Source organism: Geotrypetes seraphini, chromosome 7 (genome assembly GCF_902459505.1).
Source record: "Geotrypetes seraphini chromosome 7, aGeoSer1.1, whole genome shotgun sequence".
Classification (NCBI taxonomy): Eukaryota; Metazoa; Chordata; class Amphibia; order Gymnophiona; family Dermophiidae; genus Geotrypetes; species Geotrypetes seraphini.
The window spans coordinates 176,673,257-176,691,100 of NC_047090.1; the positions used below are offsets into that span (position 1 = coordinate 176,673,257).

The 17,844-nt window shown below is 57.9% G+C and overlaps 1 protein-coding gene across 3 annotated transcripts in view; it reads left to right on the forward strand.

Moving 5' to 3' along the window:
- RPS6KA5 (ribosomal protein S6 kinase A5) overlaps positions 1–16,806 on the forward strand; it is a 153,854-nt gene extending 137,048 nt beyond the window's left edge. For 2 of the 3 annotated variants that reach the window (XM_033951033.1, XM_033951035.1), the window contains exons 17-18: positions 16,181–16,334; positions 16,604–16,806. In XM_033951033.1, the coding sequence (XP_033806924.1) occupies positions 16,181–16,334; positions 16,604–16,746 (297 nt within the window). In that variant the 3' untranslated portion in view covers positions 16,747–16,806. Of the gene's footprint in view, positions 1–16,180 lie in introns of all 3 variants that reach the window. The other variant, XM_033951034.1, reaches the window with a different exon arrangement.
- Positions 16,807–17,844: the final 1,038 nt, after the last annotated feature.

Below are 17,844 nucleotides of genomic sequence, written 5' to 3' on the forward strand. Positions count from 1 at the left end.
CTCCTCACCAACCCAGGCCCCAACCTAGTAGCAGCGGCTCCAGTGGCTATCCCATGTCTCTCTCCTCACCAACCCAGGCCCCAACCTAGTAGCAGCGGCTCCAGTGGCTATCCCATGTCTCTCTCCTCACCAACCCAGGCCCCAACCTAGTAGCAGCGGCTCCAGTGGTGATCCCATGTCTCTCTCCTCATCAACCCAGGCCCCAACCTAGTAGCAGCGGCTCCAGTGGCTATCCCATGTCTCTCTCCTCACCAACCCAGGCCCCAACCTAGTAGCAGCGGCTCCAGTGGTGATCCCATGTCTCTCTCCTCACCAACCCAGGCCCCAACCTAGTAGCAGCGGCTCCAGTGGCTATCCCATGTCTCTCTCCTCACCAACCCAGGCCCCAACCTAGTAGCAGCGGCTCCAGTGGCTATCCCATGTCTCTCTCCTCACCAACCCAGGCCCCAACCTAGTAGCAGCGGCTCCAGTGGTTATCCCATGTCTCTCTCCTCACCAACCCAGGCCCCAACCTAGTAGCAGCGGCTCCAGTGGTGATCCCATGTCTCTCTCCTCACCAACCCAGGCCCCAACCTAGTAGCAGCGGCTCCAGTGGCTATCCCATGTCTCTCTCCTCATCAACCCAGGCCCCAACCTAGTAGCAGCGGCTCCAGTGGCGATCCCATGTCTCTCTCCTCACCAACCCAGGCCCCAACCTAGTAGCAGCGGCTCCAGTGGTGATCCCATGTCTCTCTCCTCATCAACCCAGGCCCCAACCTAGTAGCAGCGGCTCCAGTGGCTATCCCATGTCTCTCTCCTCACCAACCCAGGCCCCAACCTAGTAGCAGCGGCTCCAGTGGTGATCCCATGTCTCTCTCCTCATCAACCCAGGCCCCAACCTAGTAGCAGCGGCTCCAGTTGCTATCCCATGTCTCTCTCCTCACCAACCCAGGCCCCAACCTAGTAGCAGCGGCTCCAGTGGTGATCCCATGTCTCTCTCCTCACCAACCCAGGCCCCAACCTAGTAGCAGCGGCTCCAGTGGTGATCCCATGTCTCTCTCCTCACCAACCCAGGCCCCAACCTAGTCGCAGCGGCTCCAGTGGCTATCCCATGTCTCTCTCCTCACCAACCCAGGCCCCAACCTAGTAGCAGCGGCTCCAGTGGTGATCCCATGTCTCTCTCCTCACCAACCCAGGCCCCAACCTAGTAGCAGCGGCTCCAGTGGCTATCCCATAACTCTCTCCTCACCAACCCAGGCCCCAACCTAGTAGCAGCGGCTCCAGTGGCTATCCCATGTCTCTCTCCTCACCAACCCAGGCCCCAACCTAGTAGCAGCGGCTCCAGTGGCTATCCCATGTCTCTCTCCTCACCAACCCAGGCCCCAACCTAGTAGCAGCGGCTCCAGTGGTGATCCCATGTCTCTCTCTTCACCAACCCAGGCCCCAACCTAGTAGCAGCGGCTCCAGTGGTGATCCCATGTCTCTCTCCTCACCAACCCAGGCCCCAACCTAGTAGCAGCAGCTCCAGTGGTGATCCCATGTCTCTCTCCTCACCAACCCAGGCCCCAACCTAGTAGCAGCGGCTCCAGTGGCTATCCCATGTCTCTCTCCTCATCAACCCAGGCCCCAACCTAGTAGCAGCGGCTCCAGTGGCTATCCCATGTCTCTCTCCTCACCAACCCAGGCCCCAACCTAGTAGCAGCGGCTCCAGTGGCGATCCCATGTCTCTCTCCTCACCAACCCAGGCCCCAACCTAGTAGCAGCGGCTCCAGTGGCTATCCCATGTCTCTCTCTTCACCAACCCAGGCCCCAACCTAGTAGCAGCGGCTCCAGTGGTGATCCCATGTCTCTCTCCTCACCAACCCAGGCCCCAACCTAGTAGCAGCGGCTCCAGTGGCTATCCCATGTCTCTCTCCTCACCAACCCAGGCCCCAACCTAGTAGCAGCGGCTCCAGTGGCTATCCCATGTCTCTCTCCTCACCAACCCAGGCCCCAACCTAGTAGCAGCGGCTCCAGTGGTGATCCCATGTCTCTCTCCTCATCAACCCAGGCCCCAACCTAGTAGCAGCGGCTCCAGTGGCTATCCCATGTCTCTCTCCTCACCAACCCAGGCCCCAACCTAGTAGCAGCGGCTCCAGTGGTGATCCCATGTCTCTCTCCTCACCAACCCAGGCCCCAACCTAGTAGCAGCGGCTCCAGTGGCTATCCCATGTCTCTCTCCTCACCAACCCAGGCCCCAACCTAGTAGCAGCGGCTCCAGTGGCTATCCCATGTCTCTCTCCTCACCAACCCAGGCCCCAACCTAGTAGCAGCGGCTCCAGTGGTGATCCCATGTCTCTCTCCTCACCAACCCAGGCCCCAACCTAGTAGCAGCGGCTCCAGTGGCGATCCCATGTCTCTCTCCTCACCAACCCAGGCCCCAACCTAGTAGCAGCGGCTCCAGTGGCTATCCCATGTCTCTCTCCTCATCAACCCAGGCCCCAACCTAGTAGCAGCGGCTCCAGTGGTGATCCCATGTCTCTCTCCTCACCAACCCAGGCCCCAACCTAGTAGCAGCGGCTCCAGTGGTGATCCCATGTCTCTCTCCTCATCAACCCAGGCCCCAACCTAGTAGCAGCGGCTCCAGTGGCTATCCCATGTCTCTCTCCTCACCAACCCAGGCCCCAACCTAGTAGCAGCGGCTCCAGTGGTGATCCCATGTCTCTCTCCTCATCAACCCAGGCCCCAACCTAGTAGCAGCGGCTCCAGTGGCTATCCCATGTCTCTCTCCTCACCAACCCAGGCCCCAACCTAGTAGCAGCGGCTCCAGTGGTGATCCCATGTCTCTCTCCTCACCAACCCAGGCCCCAACCTAGTAGCAGCGGCTCCAGTGGTGATCCCATGTCTCTCTCCTCACCAACCCAGGCCCCAACCTAGTAGCAGCGGCTCCAGTGGCTATCCCATGTCTCTCTCCTCACCAACCCAGGCCCCAACCTAGTAGCAGCGGCTCCAGTGGTTATCCCATGTCTCTCTCCTCACCAACCCAGGCCCCAACCTAGTAGCAGCGGCTCCAGTGGCTATCCCATGTCTCTCTCCTCACCAACCCAGGCCCCAACCTAGTAGCAGCGGCTCCAGTGGCTATCCCATGTCTCTCTCCTCACCAACCCAGGCCCCAACCTAGTAGCAGCGGCTCCAGTGGCTATCCCATGTCTCTCTCCTCACCAACCCAGGCCCCAACCTAGTAGCAGCGGCTCCAGTGGCTATCCCATGTCTCTCTCTTCACCAACCCAGGCCCCAACCTAGTAGCAGCGGCTCCAGTGGCTATCCCATGTCTCTCTCTTCACCAACCCAGGCCCCAACCTAGTAGCAGCGGCTCCAGTGGCTATCCCATGTCTCTCTCCTCACCAACCCAGGCCCCAACCTAGTAGCAGCGGCTCCAGTGGCGATCCCATGTCTCTCTCCTCACCAACCCAGGCCCCAACCTAGTAGCAGCGGCTCCAGTGGTGATCCCATGTCTCTCTCCTCACCAACCCAGGCCCCAACCTAGTAGCAGCAGCTCCAGTGGTGATCCCATGTCTCTCTCCTCACCAACCCAGGCCCCAACCTAGTAGCAGCGGCTCCAGTGGCGATCCCATGTCTCTCTCCTCACCAACCCAGGCCCCAACCTAGTAGCAGCAGCTCCAGTGGTGATCCCATGTCTCTCTCCTCACCAACCCAGGCCCCAACCTAGTAGCAGCGGCTCCAGTGGTGATCCCATGTCTCTCTCCTCACCAACCCAGGCCCCAACCTAGTAGCAGCGGCTCCAGTGGTGATCCCATGTCTCTCTCCTCATCAACCCAGGCCCCAACCTAGTAGCAGCGGCTCCAGTGGTGATCCCATGTCTCTCTCCTCACCAACCCAGGCCCCAACCTAGTAGCAGCGGCTCCAGTGGTGATCCCATGTCTCTCTCCTCATCAACCCAGGCCCCAACCTAGTAGCAGCGGCTCCAGTGGCTATCCCATGTCTCTCTCCTCACCAACCCAGGCCCCAACCTAGTAGCAGCGGCTCCAGTGGTGATCCCATGTCTCTCTCCTCACCAACCCAGGCCCCAACCTAGTAGCAGCGGCTCCAGTGGCTATCCCATGTCTCTCTCCTCACCAACCCAGGCCCCAACCTAGTAGCAGCGGCTCCAGTGGCTATCCCATGTCTCTCTCCTCACCAACCCAGGCCCCAACCTAGTAGCAGCGGCTCCAGTGGCTATCCCATGTCTCTCTCCTCACCAACCCAGGCCCCAACCTAGTAGCAGCGGCTCCAGTGGCTATCCCATGTCTCTCTCCTCACCAACCCAGGCCCCAACCTAGTAGCAGCGGCTCCAGTGGCTATCCCATGTCTCTCTCCTCACCAACCCAGGCCCCAACCTAGTAGCAGCGGCTCCAGTGGCGATCCCATGTCTCTCTCCTCACCAACCCAGGCCCCAACCTAGTAGCAGCAGCTCCAGTGGTGATCCCATGTCTCTCTCCTCACCAACCCAGGCCCCAACCTAGTAGCAGCGGCTCCAGTGGTGATCCCATGTCTCTCTCCTCACCAACCCAGGCCCCAACCTAGTAGCAGCAGCTCCAGTGGTGATCCCATGTCTCTCTCCTCACCAACCCAGGCCCCAACCTAGTAGCAGCGGCTCCAGTGGTGATCCCATGTCTCTCTCCTCACCAACCCAGGCCCCAACCTAGTAGCAGCGGCTCCAGTGGTGATCCCATGTCTCTCTCCTCATCAACCCAGGCCCCAACCTAGTAGCAGCGGCTCCAGTGGCTATCCCATGTCTCTCTCCTCACCAACCCAGGCCCCAACCTAGTAGCAGCGGCTCCAGTGGCTATCCCATGTCTCTCTCCTCACCAACCCAGGCCCCAACCTAGTAGCAGCGGCTCCAGTGGCTATCCCATGTCTCTCTCCTCACCAACCCAGGCCCCAACCAAGTAGCAGCGGCTCCAGTGGTGATCCCATGTCTCTCTCCTCACCAACCCAGGCCCCAACCTAGTAGCAGCGGCTCCAGTGGTGATCCCATGTCTCTCTCCTCACCAACCCAGGCCCCAACCTAGTAGCAGCGGCTCCAGTGGTGATCCCATGTCTCTCTCCTCACCAACCCAGGCCCCAACCTAGTAGCAGCGGCTCCAGTGGCTATCCCATATCTCTCTCCTCATCAACCCAGGCCCCAACCTAGTAGCAGCGGCTCCAGTGGCTATCCCATATCTCTCTCCTCATCAACCCAGGCCCCAACCTAGTAGCAGCGGCTCCAGTGGCTATCCCATGTCTCTCTCCTCATCAACTCAGGCCCCAACCTAGTAGCAGCGGCTCCAGTGGCTATCCCATGTCTCTCTCCTCACCAACCCAGGCCCCAACCTAGTAGCAGCGGCTCCAGTGGCTATCCCATGTCTCTCTCCTCACCAACCCAGGCCCCAACCTAGTAGCAGCGGCTCCAGTGGCTATCCCATGTCTCTCTCTTCACCAACCCAGGCCCCAACCTAGTAGCAGCGGCTCCAGTGGTGATCCCATGTCTCTCTCCTCACCAACCCAGGCCCCAACCTAGTAGCAGCGGCTCCAGTGGCTATCCCATGTCTCTCTCCTCACCAACCCAGGCCCCAACCTAGTAGCAGCGGCTCCAGTGGCTATCCCATGTCTCTCTCCTCACCAACCCAGGCCCCAACCTAGTAGCAGCGGCTCCAGTGGTGATCCCATGTCTCTCTCCTCATCAACCCAGGCCCCAACCTAGTAGCAGCGGCTCCAGTGGCTATCCCATGTCTCTCTCCTCACCAACCCAGGCCCCAACCTAGTAGCAGCGGCTCCAGTGGTGATCCCATGTCTCTCTCCTCACCAACCCAGGCCCCAACCTAGTAGCAGCGGCTCCAGTGGCTATCCCATGTCTCTCTCCTCACCAACCCAGGCCCCAACCTAGTAGCAGCGGCTCCAGTGGCTATCCCATGTCTCTCTCCTCACCAACCCAGGCCCCAACCTAGTAGCAGCGGCTCCAGTGGTGATCCCATGTCTCTCTCCTCACCAACCCAGGCCCCAACCTAGTAGCAGCGGCTCCAGTGGTGATCCCATGTCTCTCTCCTCACCAACCCAGGCCCCAACCTAGTAGCAGCGGCTCCAGTGGCTATCCCATGTCTCTCTCCTCATCAACCCAGGCCCCAACCTAGTAGCAGCGGCTCCAGTGGTGATCCCATGTCTCTCTCCTCACCAACCCAGGCCCCAACCTAGTAGCAGCGGCTCCAGTGGTGATCCCATGTCTCTCTCCTCATCAACCCAGGCCCCAACCTAGTAGCAGCGGCTCCAGTGGCTATCCCATGTCTCTCTCCTCACCAACCCAGGCCCCAACCTAGTAGCAGCGGCTCCAGTGGTGATCCCATGTCTCTCTCCTCATCAACCCAGGCCCCAACCTAGTAGCAGCGGCTCCAGTGGCTATCCCATGTCTCTCTCCTCACCAACCCAGGCCCCAACCTAGTAGCAGCGGCTCCAGTGGTGATCCCATGTCTCTCTCCTCACCAACCCAGGCCCCAACCTAGTAGCAGCGGCTCCAGTGGTGATCCCATGTCTCTCTCCTCACCAACCCAGGCCCCAACCTAGTAGCAGCGGCTCCAGTGGCTATCCCATGTCTCTCTCCTCACCAACCCAGGCCCCAACCTAGTAGCAGCGGCTCCAGTGGTGATCCCATGTCTCTCTCCTCACCAACCCAGGCCCCAACCTAGTAGCAGCGGCTCCAGTGGCTATCCCATGTCTCTCTCCTCACCAACCCAGGCCCCAACCTAGTAGCAGCGGCTCCAGTGGCTATCCCATGTCTCTCTCCTCACCAACCCAGGCCCCAACCTAGTAGCAGCGGCTCCAGTGGCTATCCCATGTCTCTCTCCTCACCAACCCAGGCCCCAACCTAGTAGCAGCGGCTCCAGTGGTGATCCCATGTCTCTCTCTTCACCAACCCAGGCCCCAACCTAGTAGCAGCGGCTCCAGTGGTGATCCCATGTCTCTCTCCTCACCAACCCAGGCCCCAACCTAGTAGCAGCAGCTCCAGTGGTGATCCCATGTCTCTCTCCTCACCAACCCAGGCCCCAACCTAGTAGCAGCGGCTCCAGTGGCTATCCCATGTCTCTCTCCTCATCAACCCAGGCCCCAACCTAGTAGCAGCGGCTCCAGTGGCTATCCCATGTCTCTCTCCTCACCAACCCAGGCCCCAACCTAGTAGCAGCGGCTCCAGTGGCTATCCCATGTCTCTCTCCTCACCAACCCAGGCCCCAACCTAGTAGCAGCGGCTCCAGTGGCGATCCCATGTCTCTCTCTTCACCAACCCAGGCCCCAACCTAGTAGCAGCGGCTCCAGTGGTGATCCCATGTCTCTCTCCTCACCAACCCAGGCCCCAACCTAGTAGCAGCGGCTCCAGTGGCTATCCCATGTCTCTCTCCTCACCAACCCAGGCCCCAACCTAGTAGCAGCGGCTCCAGTGGCTATCCCATGTCTCTCTCCTCACCAACCCAGGCCCCAACCTAGTAGCAGCGGCTCCAGTGGTGATCCCATGTCTCTCTCCTCATCAACCCAGGCCCCAACCTAGTAGCAGCGGCTCCAGTGGCTATCCCATGTCTCTCTCCTCACCAACCCAGGCCCCAACCTAGTAGCAGCGGCTCCAGTGGTGATCCCATGTCTCTCTCCTCACCAACCCAGGCCCCAACCTAGTAGCAGCGGCTCCAGTGGCTATCCCATGTCTCTCTCCTCACCAACCCAGGCCCCAACCTAGTAGCAGCGGCTCCAGTGGCTATCCCATGTCTCTCTCCTCATCAACCCAGGCCCCAACCTAGTAGCAGCGGCTCCAGTGGTGATCCCATGTCTCTCTCCTCACCAACCCAGGCCCCAACCTAGTAGCAGCGGCTCCAGTGGTGATCCCATGTCTCTCTCCTCACCAACCCAGGCCCCAACCTAGTAGCAGCGGCTCCAGTGGCTATCCCATGTCTCTCTCCTCATCAACCCAGGCCCCAACCTAGTAGCAGCGGCTCCAGTGGTGATCCCATGTCTCTCTCCTCACCAACCCAGGCCCCAACCTAGTAGCAGCGGCTCCAGTGGTGATCCCATGTCTCTCTCCTCATCAACCCAGGCCCCAACCTAGTAGCAGCGGCTCCAGTGGCTATCCCATGTCTCTCTCCTCACCAACCCAGGCCCCAACCTAGTAGCAGCGGCTCCAGTGGTGATCCCATGTCTCTCTCCTCATCAACCCAGGCCCCAACCTAGTAGCAGCGGCTCCAGTGGCTATCCCATGTCTCTCTCCTCACCAACCCAGGCCCCAACCTAGTAGCAGCGGCTCCAGTGGTGATCCCATGTCTCTCTCCTCACCAACCCAGGCCCCAACCTAGTAGCAGCGGCTCCAGTGGTGATCCCATGTCTCTCTCCTCACCAACCCAGGCCCCAACCTAGTAGCAGCGGCTCCAGTGGCTATCCCATGTCTCTCTCCTCACCAACCCAGGCCCCAACCTAGTAGCAGCGGCTCCAGTGGTGATCCCATGTCTCTCTCCTCACCAACCCAGGCCCCAACCTAGTAGCAGCGGCTCCAGTGGCTATCCCATGTCTCTCTCCTCACCAACCCAGGCCCCAACCTAGTAGCAGCGGCTCCAGTGGCTATCCCATGTCTCTCTCCTCACCAACCCAGGCCCCAACCTAGTAGCAGCGGCTCCAGTGGCTATCCCATGTCTCTCTCCTCACCAACCCAGGCCCCAACCTAGTAGCAGCGGCTCCAGTGGCTATCCCATGTCTCTCTCTTCACCAACCCAGGCCCCAACCTAGTAGCAGCGGCTCCAGTGGCTATCCCATGTCTCTCTCTTCACCAACCCAGGCCCCAACCTAGTAGCAGCGGCTCCAGTGGCTATCCCATGTCTCTCTCCTCACCAACCCAGGCCCCAACCTAGTAGCAGCGGCTCCAGTGGCTATCCCATGTCTCTCTCCTCACCAACCCAGGCCCCAACCTAGTAGCAGCGGCTCCAGTGGTGATCCCATGTCTCTCTCCTCACCAACCCAGGCCCCAACCTAGTAGCAGCAGCTCCAGTGGTGATCCCATGTCTCTCTCCTCACCAACCCAGGCCCCAACCTAGTAGCAGCGGCTCCAGTGGTGATCCCATGTCTCTCTCCTCACCAACCCAGGCCCCAACCTAGTAGCAGCAGCTCCAGTGGTGATCCCATGTCTCTCTCCTCACCAACCCAGGCCCCAACCTAGTAGCAGCGGCTCCAGTGGTGATCCCATGTCTCTCTCCTCACCAACCCAGGCCCCAACCTAGTAGCAGCGGCTCCAGTGGTGATCCCATGTCTCTCTCCTCATCAACCCAGGCCCCAACCTAGTAGCAGCGGCTCCAGTGGCTATCCCATGTCTCTCTCCTCACCAACCCAGGCCCCAACCTAGTAGCAGCGGCTCCAGTGGCTATCCCATGTCTCTCTCCTCACCAACCCAGGCCCCAACCTAGTAGCAGCGGCTCCAGTGGCTATCCCATGTCTCTCTCCTCACCAACCCAGGCCCCAACCTAGTAGCAGCGGCTCCAGTGGTGATCCCATGTCTCTCTCCTCACCAACCCAGGCCCCAACCTAGTAGCAGCGGCTCCAGTGGCGATCCCATGTCTCTCTCCTCACCAACCCAGGCCCCAACCTAGTAGCAGCGGCTCCAGTGGCGATCCCATGTCTCTCTCCTCACCAACCCAGGCCCCAACCTAGTAGCAGCGGCTCCAGTGGCTATCCCATATCTCTCTCCTCATCAACCCAGGCCCCAACCTAGTAGCAGCGGCTCCAGTGGCTATCCCATATCTCTCTCCTCACCAACCCAGGCCCCAACCTAGTAGCAGCGGCTCCAGTGGCTATCCCATGTCTCTCTCCTCATCAACTCAGGCCCCAACCTAGTAGCAGCGGCTCCAGTGGCTATCCCATGTCTCTCTCCTCACCAACCCAGGCCCCAACCTAGTAGCAGCGGCTCCAGTGGCTATCCCATGTCTCTCTCCTCACCAACCCAGGCCCCAACCTAGTAGCAGCGGCTCCAGTGGCTATCCCATGTCTCTCTCTTCACCAACCCAGGCCCCAACCTAGTAGCAGCGGCTCCAGTGGTGATCCCATGTCTCTCTCCTCACCAACCCAGGCCCCAACCTAGTAGCAGCGGCTCCAGTGGCTATCCCATGTCTCTCTCCTCACCAACCCAGGCCCCAACCTAGTAGCAGCGGCTCCAGTGGCTATCCCATGTCTCTCTCCTCACCAACCCAGGCCCCAACCTAGTAGCAGCGGCTCCAGTGGTGATCCCATGTCTCTCTCCTCATCAACCCAGGCCCCAACCTAGTAGCAGCGGCTCCAGTGGCTATCCCATGTCTCTCTCCTCACCAACCCAGGCCCCAACCTAGTAGCAGCGGCTCCAGTGGTGATCCCATGTCTCTCTCCTCACCAACCCAGGCCCCAACCTAGTAGCAGCGGCTCCAGTGGCTATCCCATGTCTCTCTCCTCACCAACCCAGGCCCCAACCTAGTAGCAGCGGCTCCAGTGGCTATCCCATGTCTCTCTCCTCACCAACCCAGGCCCCAACCTAGTAGCAGCGGCTCCAGTGGTGATCCCATGTCTCTCTCCTCACCAACCCAGGCCCCAACCTAGTAGCAGCGGCTCCAGTGGTGATCCCATGTCTCTCTCCTCACCAACCCAGGCCCCAACCTAGTAGCAGCGGCTCCAGTGGCTATCCCATGTCTCTCTCCTCATCAACCCAGGCCCCAACCTAGTAGCAGCGGCTCCAGTGGTGATCCCATGTCTCTCTCCTCACCAACCCAGGCCCCAACCTAGTAGCAGCGGCTCCAGTGGTGATCCCATGTCTCTCTCCTCATCAACCCAGGCCCCAACCTAGTAGCAGCGGCTCCAGTGGCTATCCCATGTCTCTCTCCTCACCAACCCAGGCCCCAACCTAGTAGCAGCGGCTCCAGTGGTGATCCCATGTCTCTCTCCTCATCAACCCAGGCCCCAACCTAGTAGCAGCGGCTCCAGTGGCTATCCCATGTCTCTCTCCTCACCAACCCAGGCCCCAACCTAGTAGCAGCGGCTCCAGTGGTGATCCCATGTCTCTCTCCTCACCAACCCAGGCCCCAACCTAGTAGCAGCGGCTCCAGTGGTGATCCCATGTCTCTCTCCTCACCAACCCAGGCCCCAACCTAGTAGCAGCGGCTCCAGTGGCTATCCCATGTCTCTCTCCTCACCAACCCAGGCCCCAACCTAGTAGCAGCGGCTCCAGTGGTGATCCCATGTCTCTCTCCTCACCAACCCAGGCCCCAACCTAGTAGCAGCGGCTCCAGTGGCTATCCCATGTCTCTCTCCTCACCAACCCAGGCCCCAACCTAGTAGCAGCGGCTCCAGTGGCTATCCCATGTCTCTCTCCTCACCAACCCAGGCCCCAACCTAGTAGCAGCGGCTCCAGTGGCTATCCCATGTCTCTCTCCTCACCAACCCAGGCCCCAACCTAGTAGCAGCGGCTCCAGTGGCTATCCCATGTCTCTCTCTTCACCAACCCAGGCCCCAACCTAGTAGCAGCGGCTCCAGTGGCTATCCCATGTCTCTCTCTTCACCAACCCAGGCCCCAACCTAGTAGCAGCGGCTCCAGTGGCTATCCCATGTCTCTCTCCTCACCAACCCAGGCCCCAACCTAGTAGCAGCGGCTCCAGTGGTGATCCCATGTCTCTCTCCTCACCAACCCAGGCCCCAACCTAGTAGCAGCGGCTCCAGTGGTGATCCCATGTCTCTCTCCTCACCAACCCAGGCCCCAACCTAGTAGCAGCGGCTCCAGTGGTGATCCCATGTCTCTCTCCTCACCAACCCAGGCCCCAACCTAGTAGCAGCGGCTCCAGTGGCTATCCCATGTCTCTCTCCTCACCAACCCAGGCCCCAACCTAGTAGCAGCGGCTCCAGTGGTGATCCCATGTCTCTCTCCTCACCAACCCAGGCCCCAACCTAGTAGCAGCGGCTCCAGTGGCTATCCCATGTCTCTCTCCTCACCAACCCAGGCCCCAACCTAGTAGCAGCGGCTCCAGTGGTGATCCCATGTCTCTCTCCTCACCAACCCAGGCCCCAACCTAGTAGCAGCGGCTCCAGTGGCTATCCCATGTCTCTCTCCTCACCAACCCAGGCCCCAACCTAGTAGCAGCGGCTCCAGTGGCTATCCCATGTCTCTCTCCTCACCAACCCAGGCCCCAACCTAGTAGCAGCGGCTCCAGTGGCTATCCCATGTCTCTCTCCTCACCAACCCAGGCCCCAACCTAGTAGCAGCGGCTCCAGTGGCTATCCCATGTCTCTCTCCTCATCAACCCAGGCCCCAACCTAGTAGCAGCGGCTCCAGTGGCTATCCCATGTCTCTCTCTTCACCAACCCAGGCCCCAACCTAGTAGCAGCGGCTCCAGTGGTGATCCCATGTCTCTCTCCTCACCAACCCAGGCCCCAACCTAGTAGCAGCGGCTCCAGTGGCTATCCCATGTCTCTCTCCTCATCAACCCAGGCCCCAACCTAGTAGCAATGGCTCCAGTGGCTATCCCATGTCTCTCTCTTCACCAACCCAGGCCCCAACCTAGTAGCAGCGGCTCCAGTGGTGATCCCATGTCTCTCTCCTCACCAACCCAGGCCCCAACCTAGTAGCAGCGGCTCCAGTGGTGATCCCATGTCTCTCTCCTCACCAACCCAGGCCCCAACCTAGTAGCAGCGGCTCCAGTGGCTATCCCATGTCTCTCTCCTCACCAACCCAGGCCCCAACCTAGTAGCAGCGGCTCCAGTGGCTATCCCATGTCTCTCTCCTCACCAACCCAGGCCCCAACCTAGTAGCAGCGGCTCCAGTGGCTATCCCATGTCTCTCTCCTCACCAACCCAGGCCCCAACCTAGTAGCAGCGGCTCCAGTGGCTATCCCATGTCTCTCTCCTCACCAACCCAGGCCCCAACCTAGTAGCAGCGGCTCCAGTGGCTATCCCATGTCTCTCTCCTCACCAACCCAGGCCCCAACCTAGTAGCAGCGGCTCCAGTGGCGATCCCATGTCTCTCTCCTCACCAACCCAGGCCCCAACCTAGTAGCAGCGGCTCCAGTGGTGATCCCATGTCTCTCTCCTCACCAACCCAGGCCCCAACCTAGTAGCAGCGGCTCCAGTGGCTATCCCATGTCTCTCTCCTCACCAACCCAGGCCCCAACCTAGTAGCAGCGGCTCCAGTGGTGATCCCATGTCTCTCTCCTCACCAACCCAGGCCCCAACCTAGTAGCAGCGGCTCCAGTGGCTATCCCATGTCTCTCTCCTCACCAACCCAGGCCCCAACCTAGTAGCAGCGGCTCCAGTGGCTATCCCATGTCTCTCTCCTCACCAACCCAGGCCCCAACCTAGTAGCAGCGGCTCCAGTGGCTATCCCATGTCTCTCTCCTCACCAACCCAGGCCCCAACCTAGTAGCAGCGGCTCCAGTGGCTATCCCATGTCTCTCTCCTCATCAACCCAGGCCCCAACCTAGTAGCAGCGGCTCCAGTGGCTATCCCATGTCTCTCTCTTCACCAACCCAGGCCCCAACCTAGTAGCAGCGGCTCCAGTGGTGATCCCATGTCTCTCTCCTCACCAACCCAGGCCCCAACCTAGTAGCAGCGGCTCCAGTGGCTATCCCATGTCTCTCTCTTCACCAACCCAGGCCCCAACCTAGTAGCAGCGGCTCCAGTGGCTATCCCATGTCTCTCTCTTCACCAACCCAGGCCCCAACCTAGTAGCAGCGGCTCCAGTGGCTATCCCATGTCTCTCTCTTCACCAACCCAGGCCCCAACCTAGTAGCAGCGGCTCCAGTGGCTATCCCATGTCTCTCTCCTCACCAACCCAGGCCCCAACCTAGTAGCAGCGGCTCCAGTGGTGATCCCATGTCTCTCTCCTCACCAACCCAGGCCCCAACCTAGTAGCAGCGGCTCCAGTGGTGATCCCATGTCTCTCTCCTCACCAACCCAGGCCCCAACCTAGTAGCAGCGGCTCCAGTGGCTATCCCATGTCTCTCTCCTCACCAACCCAGGCCCCAACCTAGTAGCAGCGGCTCCAGTGGCTATCCCATGTCTCTCTCCTCACCAACCCAGGCCCCAACCTAGTAGCAGCGGCTCCAGTGGCTATCCCATGTCTCTCTCCTCACCAACCCAGGCCCCAACCTAGTAGCAGCGGCTCCAGTGGCGATCCCATGTCTCTCTCCTCACCAACCCAGGCCCCAACCTAGTAGCAGCGGCTCCAGTGGTGATCCCATGTCTCTCTCCTCACCAACCCAGGCCCCAACCTAGTAGCAGCGGCTCCAGTGGCTATCCCATGTCTCTCTCCTCACCAACCCAGGCCCCAACCTAGTAGCAGCGGCTCCAGTGGCGATCCCATGTCTCTCTCCTCACCAACCCAGGCCCCAACCTAGTAGCAGCGGCTCCAGTGGCTATCCCATGTCTCTCTCCTCACCAACCCAGGCCCCAACCTAGTAGCAGCGGCTCCAGTGGCTATCCCATGTCTCTCTCCTCACCAACCCAGGCCCCAACCTAGTAGCAGCGGCTCCAGTGGCTATCCCATGTCTCTCTCCTCACCAACCCAGGCCCCAACCTAGTAGCAGCGGCTCCAGTGGCTATCCCATGTCTCTCTCCTCACCAACCCAGGCCCCAACCTAGTAGCAGCGGCTCCAGTGGCTATCCCATGTCTCTCTCCTCATCAACCCAGGCCCCAACCTAGTAGCAGCGGCTCCAGTGGCTATCCCATGTCTCTCTCTTCACCAACCCAGGCCCCAACCTAGTAGCAGCGGCTCCAGTGGCTATCCCATGTCTCTCTCCTCACCAACCCAGGCCCCAACCTAGTAGCAGCGGCTCCAGTGGCTATCCCATGTCCCTCTCCTCACCAACCCAGGCCCCAACCTAGTAGCAGCGGCTCCAGTGGCTATCCCATGTCTCTCTCCTCACCAACCCAGGCCCCAACCTAGTAGCAGCGGCTCCAGTGGTGATCCCATGTCTCTCTCTTCACCAACCCAGGCCCCAACCTAGTAGCAGCGGCTCCAGTGGCTATCCCATGTCTCTCTCCTCACCAACCCAGGCCCCAACCTAGTAGCAGCGGCTCCAGTGGCTATCCCATGTCTCTCTCTTCACCAACCCAGGCCCCAACCTAGTAGCAGCGGCTCCAGTGGCTATCCCATGTCTCTCTCCTCACCAACCCAGGCCCCAACCTAGTAGCAGCGGCTCCAGTGGCTATCCCATGTCTCTCTCCTCACCAACCCAGGCCCCAACCTAGTAGCAGCGGCTCCAGTGGCTATCCCATGTCTCTCTCCTCACCAACCCAGGCCCCAACCTAGTAGCAGCGGCTCCAGTGGCTATCCCATGTCTCTCTCCTCACCAACCCAGGCCCCAACCTAGTAGCAGCGGCTCCAGTGGCTATCCCATGTCTCTCTCTTCACCAACCCAGGCCCCAACCTAGTAGCAGCGGCTCCAGTGGCTATCCCATGTCTCTCTCCTCACCAACCCAGGCCCCAACCTAGTAGCAGCGGCTCCAGTGGCTATCCCATGTCTCTCTCCTCACCAACCCAGGCCCCAACCTAGTAGCAGCGGCTCCAGTGGCTATCCCATGTCTCTCTCCTCACCAACCCCGTAGCAGCGGCAGCAATCCTGACTCAAAGCAGCAGTGGCAGTGCTGTAAACAGGCTGTTTGCGGCCAGCCCCGACAGGGCCTTTCTTCTACCGCATGCAAAGTGATGTGGCAGAGGAAAGGCCCTAAAGGGCTTGCCGCGAACATGCCTGATTACAGCGCTGCCACTGCTGCTTTGGGTAAGGAATGGAGGGTTGGCTGGTCAGGACTGCTGCCACTGCGCTAACGCTTCCCTGGTCGGCGGTTCCTCCCTGCTTGGCAGCTTCCCCTGCTCGGCGGCTGCGGCTTCTTCTGCTCGGTGGCTTCCTGTACGGAGTTGGCGCCACGGTGTTTGCCACTTCAAACTCCGTGCCTCCGCATGCGCAGTAGAAGGAGCAAGAAAACCGCCGCACACAAAATGCCACAGGCCCCTACTACTGCGCATGCGGGGCCACGGAGCTACGGATCACGGAGGTAGGCGTGCGCGTGCGCGCTTAGGGTTTTATTATTAATGATTTAAACATTTTACAGAAATATAGATTAGTATTTTGCTGTTATGAGGCATCAGTAGAAATGTTTAAAAAAAAAAAACCCCCAAACTATGAGTTTTTATTTATTTGTTTATTTTTACAGGCCTTTAACAAGTACAAAAGAGAGGGCTTTCGTCTCCAGAATGTGGACAAGGCACCTCTGGCAAAGAGAAGGAAGATGAAACAAACTAGTACCAGCACTGAGACCCGCAGCAGTTCTAGTGAAAGCTCGCATTCGTCTTCCTCTCACTGTCATGGTAAAATTTCACCCACAAAAGTGCTGCAGCCAACTAATCCCAGTAACAGCAATAACCCTGAAACCATCTTCCAGTTCACAGACTGAAAACAGAATGAAGAGTAAAACAGGCCTCATAGTGGTATAGCCCGCAACATCTGAAACATAGTCACGTGGCTATTACTTTTGCAACACCTTTACTGCTTTCTTTTATTTTAACTTTTTCTATTTAGCTCTGATTTTTGGGTACCAATTTATTTGTGGTATAAGAACATTTATGTTTACTTTCAGTGCTAACATCTATAATGGAAGACTCTGTCTTACAATACTTAGCTAAGTCCCATATGCCAAGTAAAGATTTCCTGGACCAAAGATGGAGGCTTATGACCAGGGTAAGTTATATGGGCTATAGAGGGGTTGTTTGTTTTTTTTAAAGGGTTAATGGGTTTAAAAATTTGGAATTTAAAAAAAAAGGTTAAAGTTTTTGCCTCTATACCAGGGGTCCCTTCTCGAGGGCCACAATCCAATCCAGTTTTCAGGATTTCCCCAGTGAATATGCATGAGATCTATGGCATGCACTGCTTTCAATGCTGAAAACCCGACTGGATTGCGGCCCTCAAGGAGGGACTTTTGAGACCCCTGCTCTATACCCTTTAACACCATTTTTTCAGCTATGAAGCCATGCTTGGTCTATGGCAGATGGGGTTGCCTGTAAAGCTATGTTGATGATAATTTTCTATAAAAAAAAAAAAAAAATTCATACCAAACACAGTACATTACACAAATATTTTTAATACCAGAAACTGCCGCTAATATTGAATCTATGGGGTAAAGAATTCAGTTACCCAGGAGAATTACTTTGTACTCAATTTTTAAAAAAGGTTTTACATCTGTATTGCAAATAGACACTCAAGCTAATAGCTTAAGTTATGGTGCTATTTTTTTCTTTTTTTTTTTATCTGAAGAGTCATTCAAGCACAAACAAGTAGCAGTTAAAGAATACAGGATTTGAGCATTCTCAGAGGACGGCCCTACTTCCTAAATTCCATATGCTAAATATACCTGCCTTTTCTTATATTCAGTCCAGCTTAGGCATTCACACAGTGAATATGTGTTGTAGAAAGATGCAGCTTTTTTCTGCATGTGTGCCAATGCATGATCTGTGGCTATGTGGAAATTGTTTTGTGTATATGTCACATTTTGAACGGTACAGTGTTGTGCTTTATGATCTTACCTTATTTACCCCCAGATTCTGTATAGGTTGACCAGATTTGCAGCATAAACTAATTAGTCACTAATAATCAATTCTGGTGCACAGGGCATACAAGTCCTGACAAGTGGGTTGACTCCCCCAAGCTGTGCAGAAGGAATCATATACTTTTTCTTCAGCTCTGCCTCCTTAATTGGCAGTAATTAGGAGCTATACATAGATTTGCCCTATGCTTTATTCTATAGCATGTACCTAAATTTCATAGCATTCCACTTCAAAGGAGCATTCTCTGAAATTAGGGCACCTGCATTTGTGTACCTAA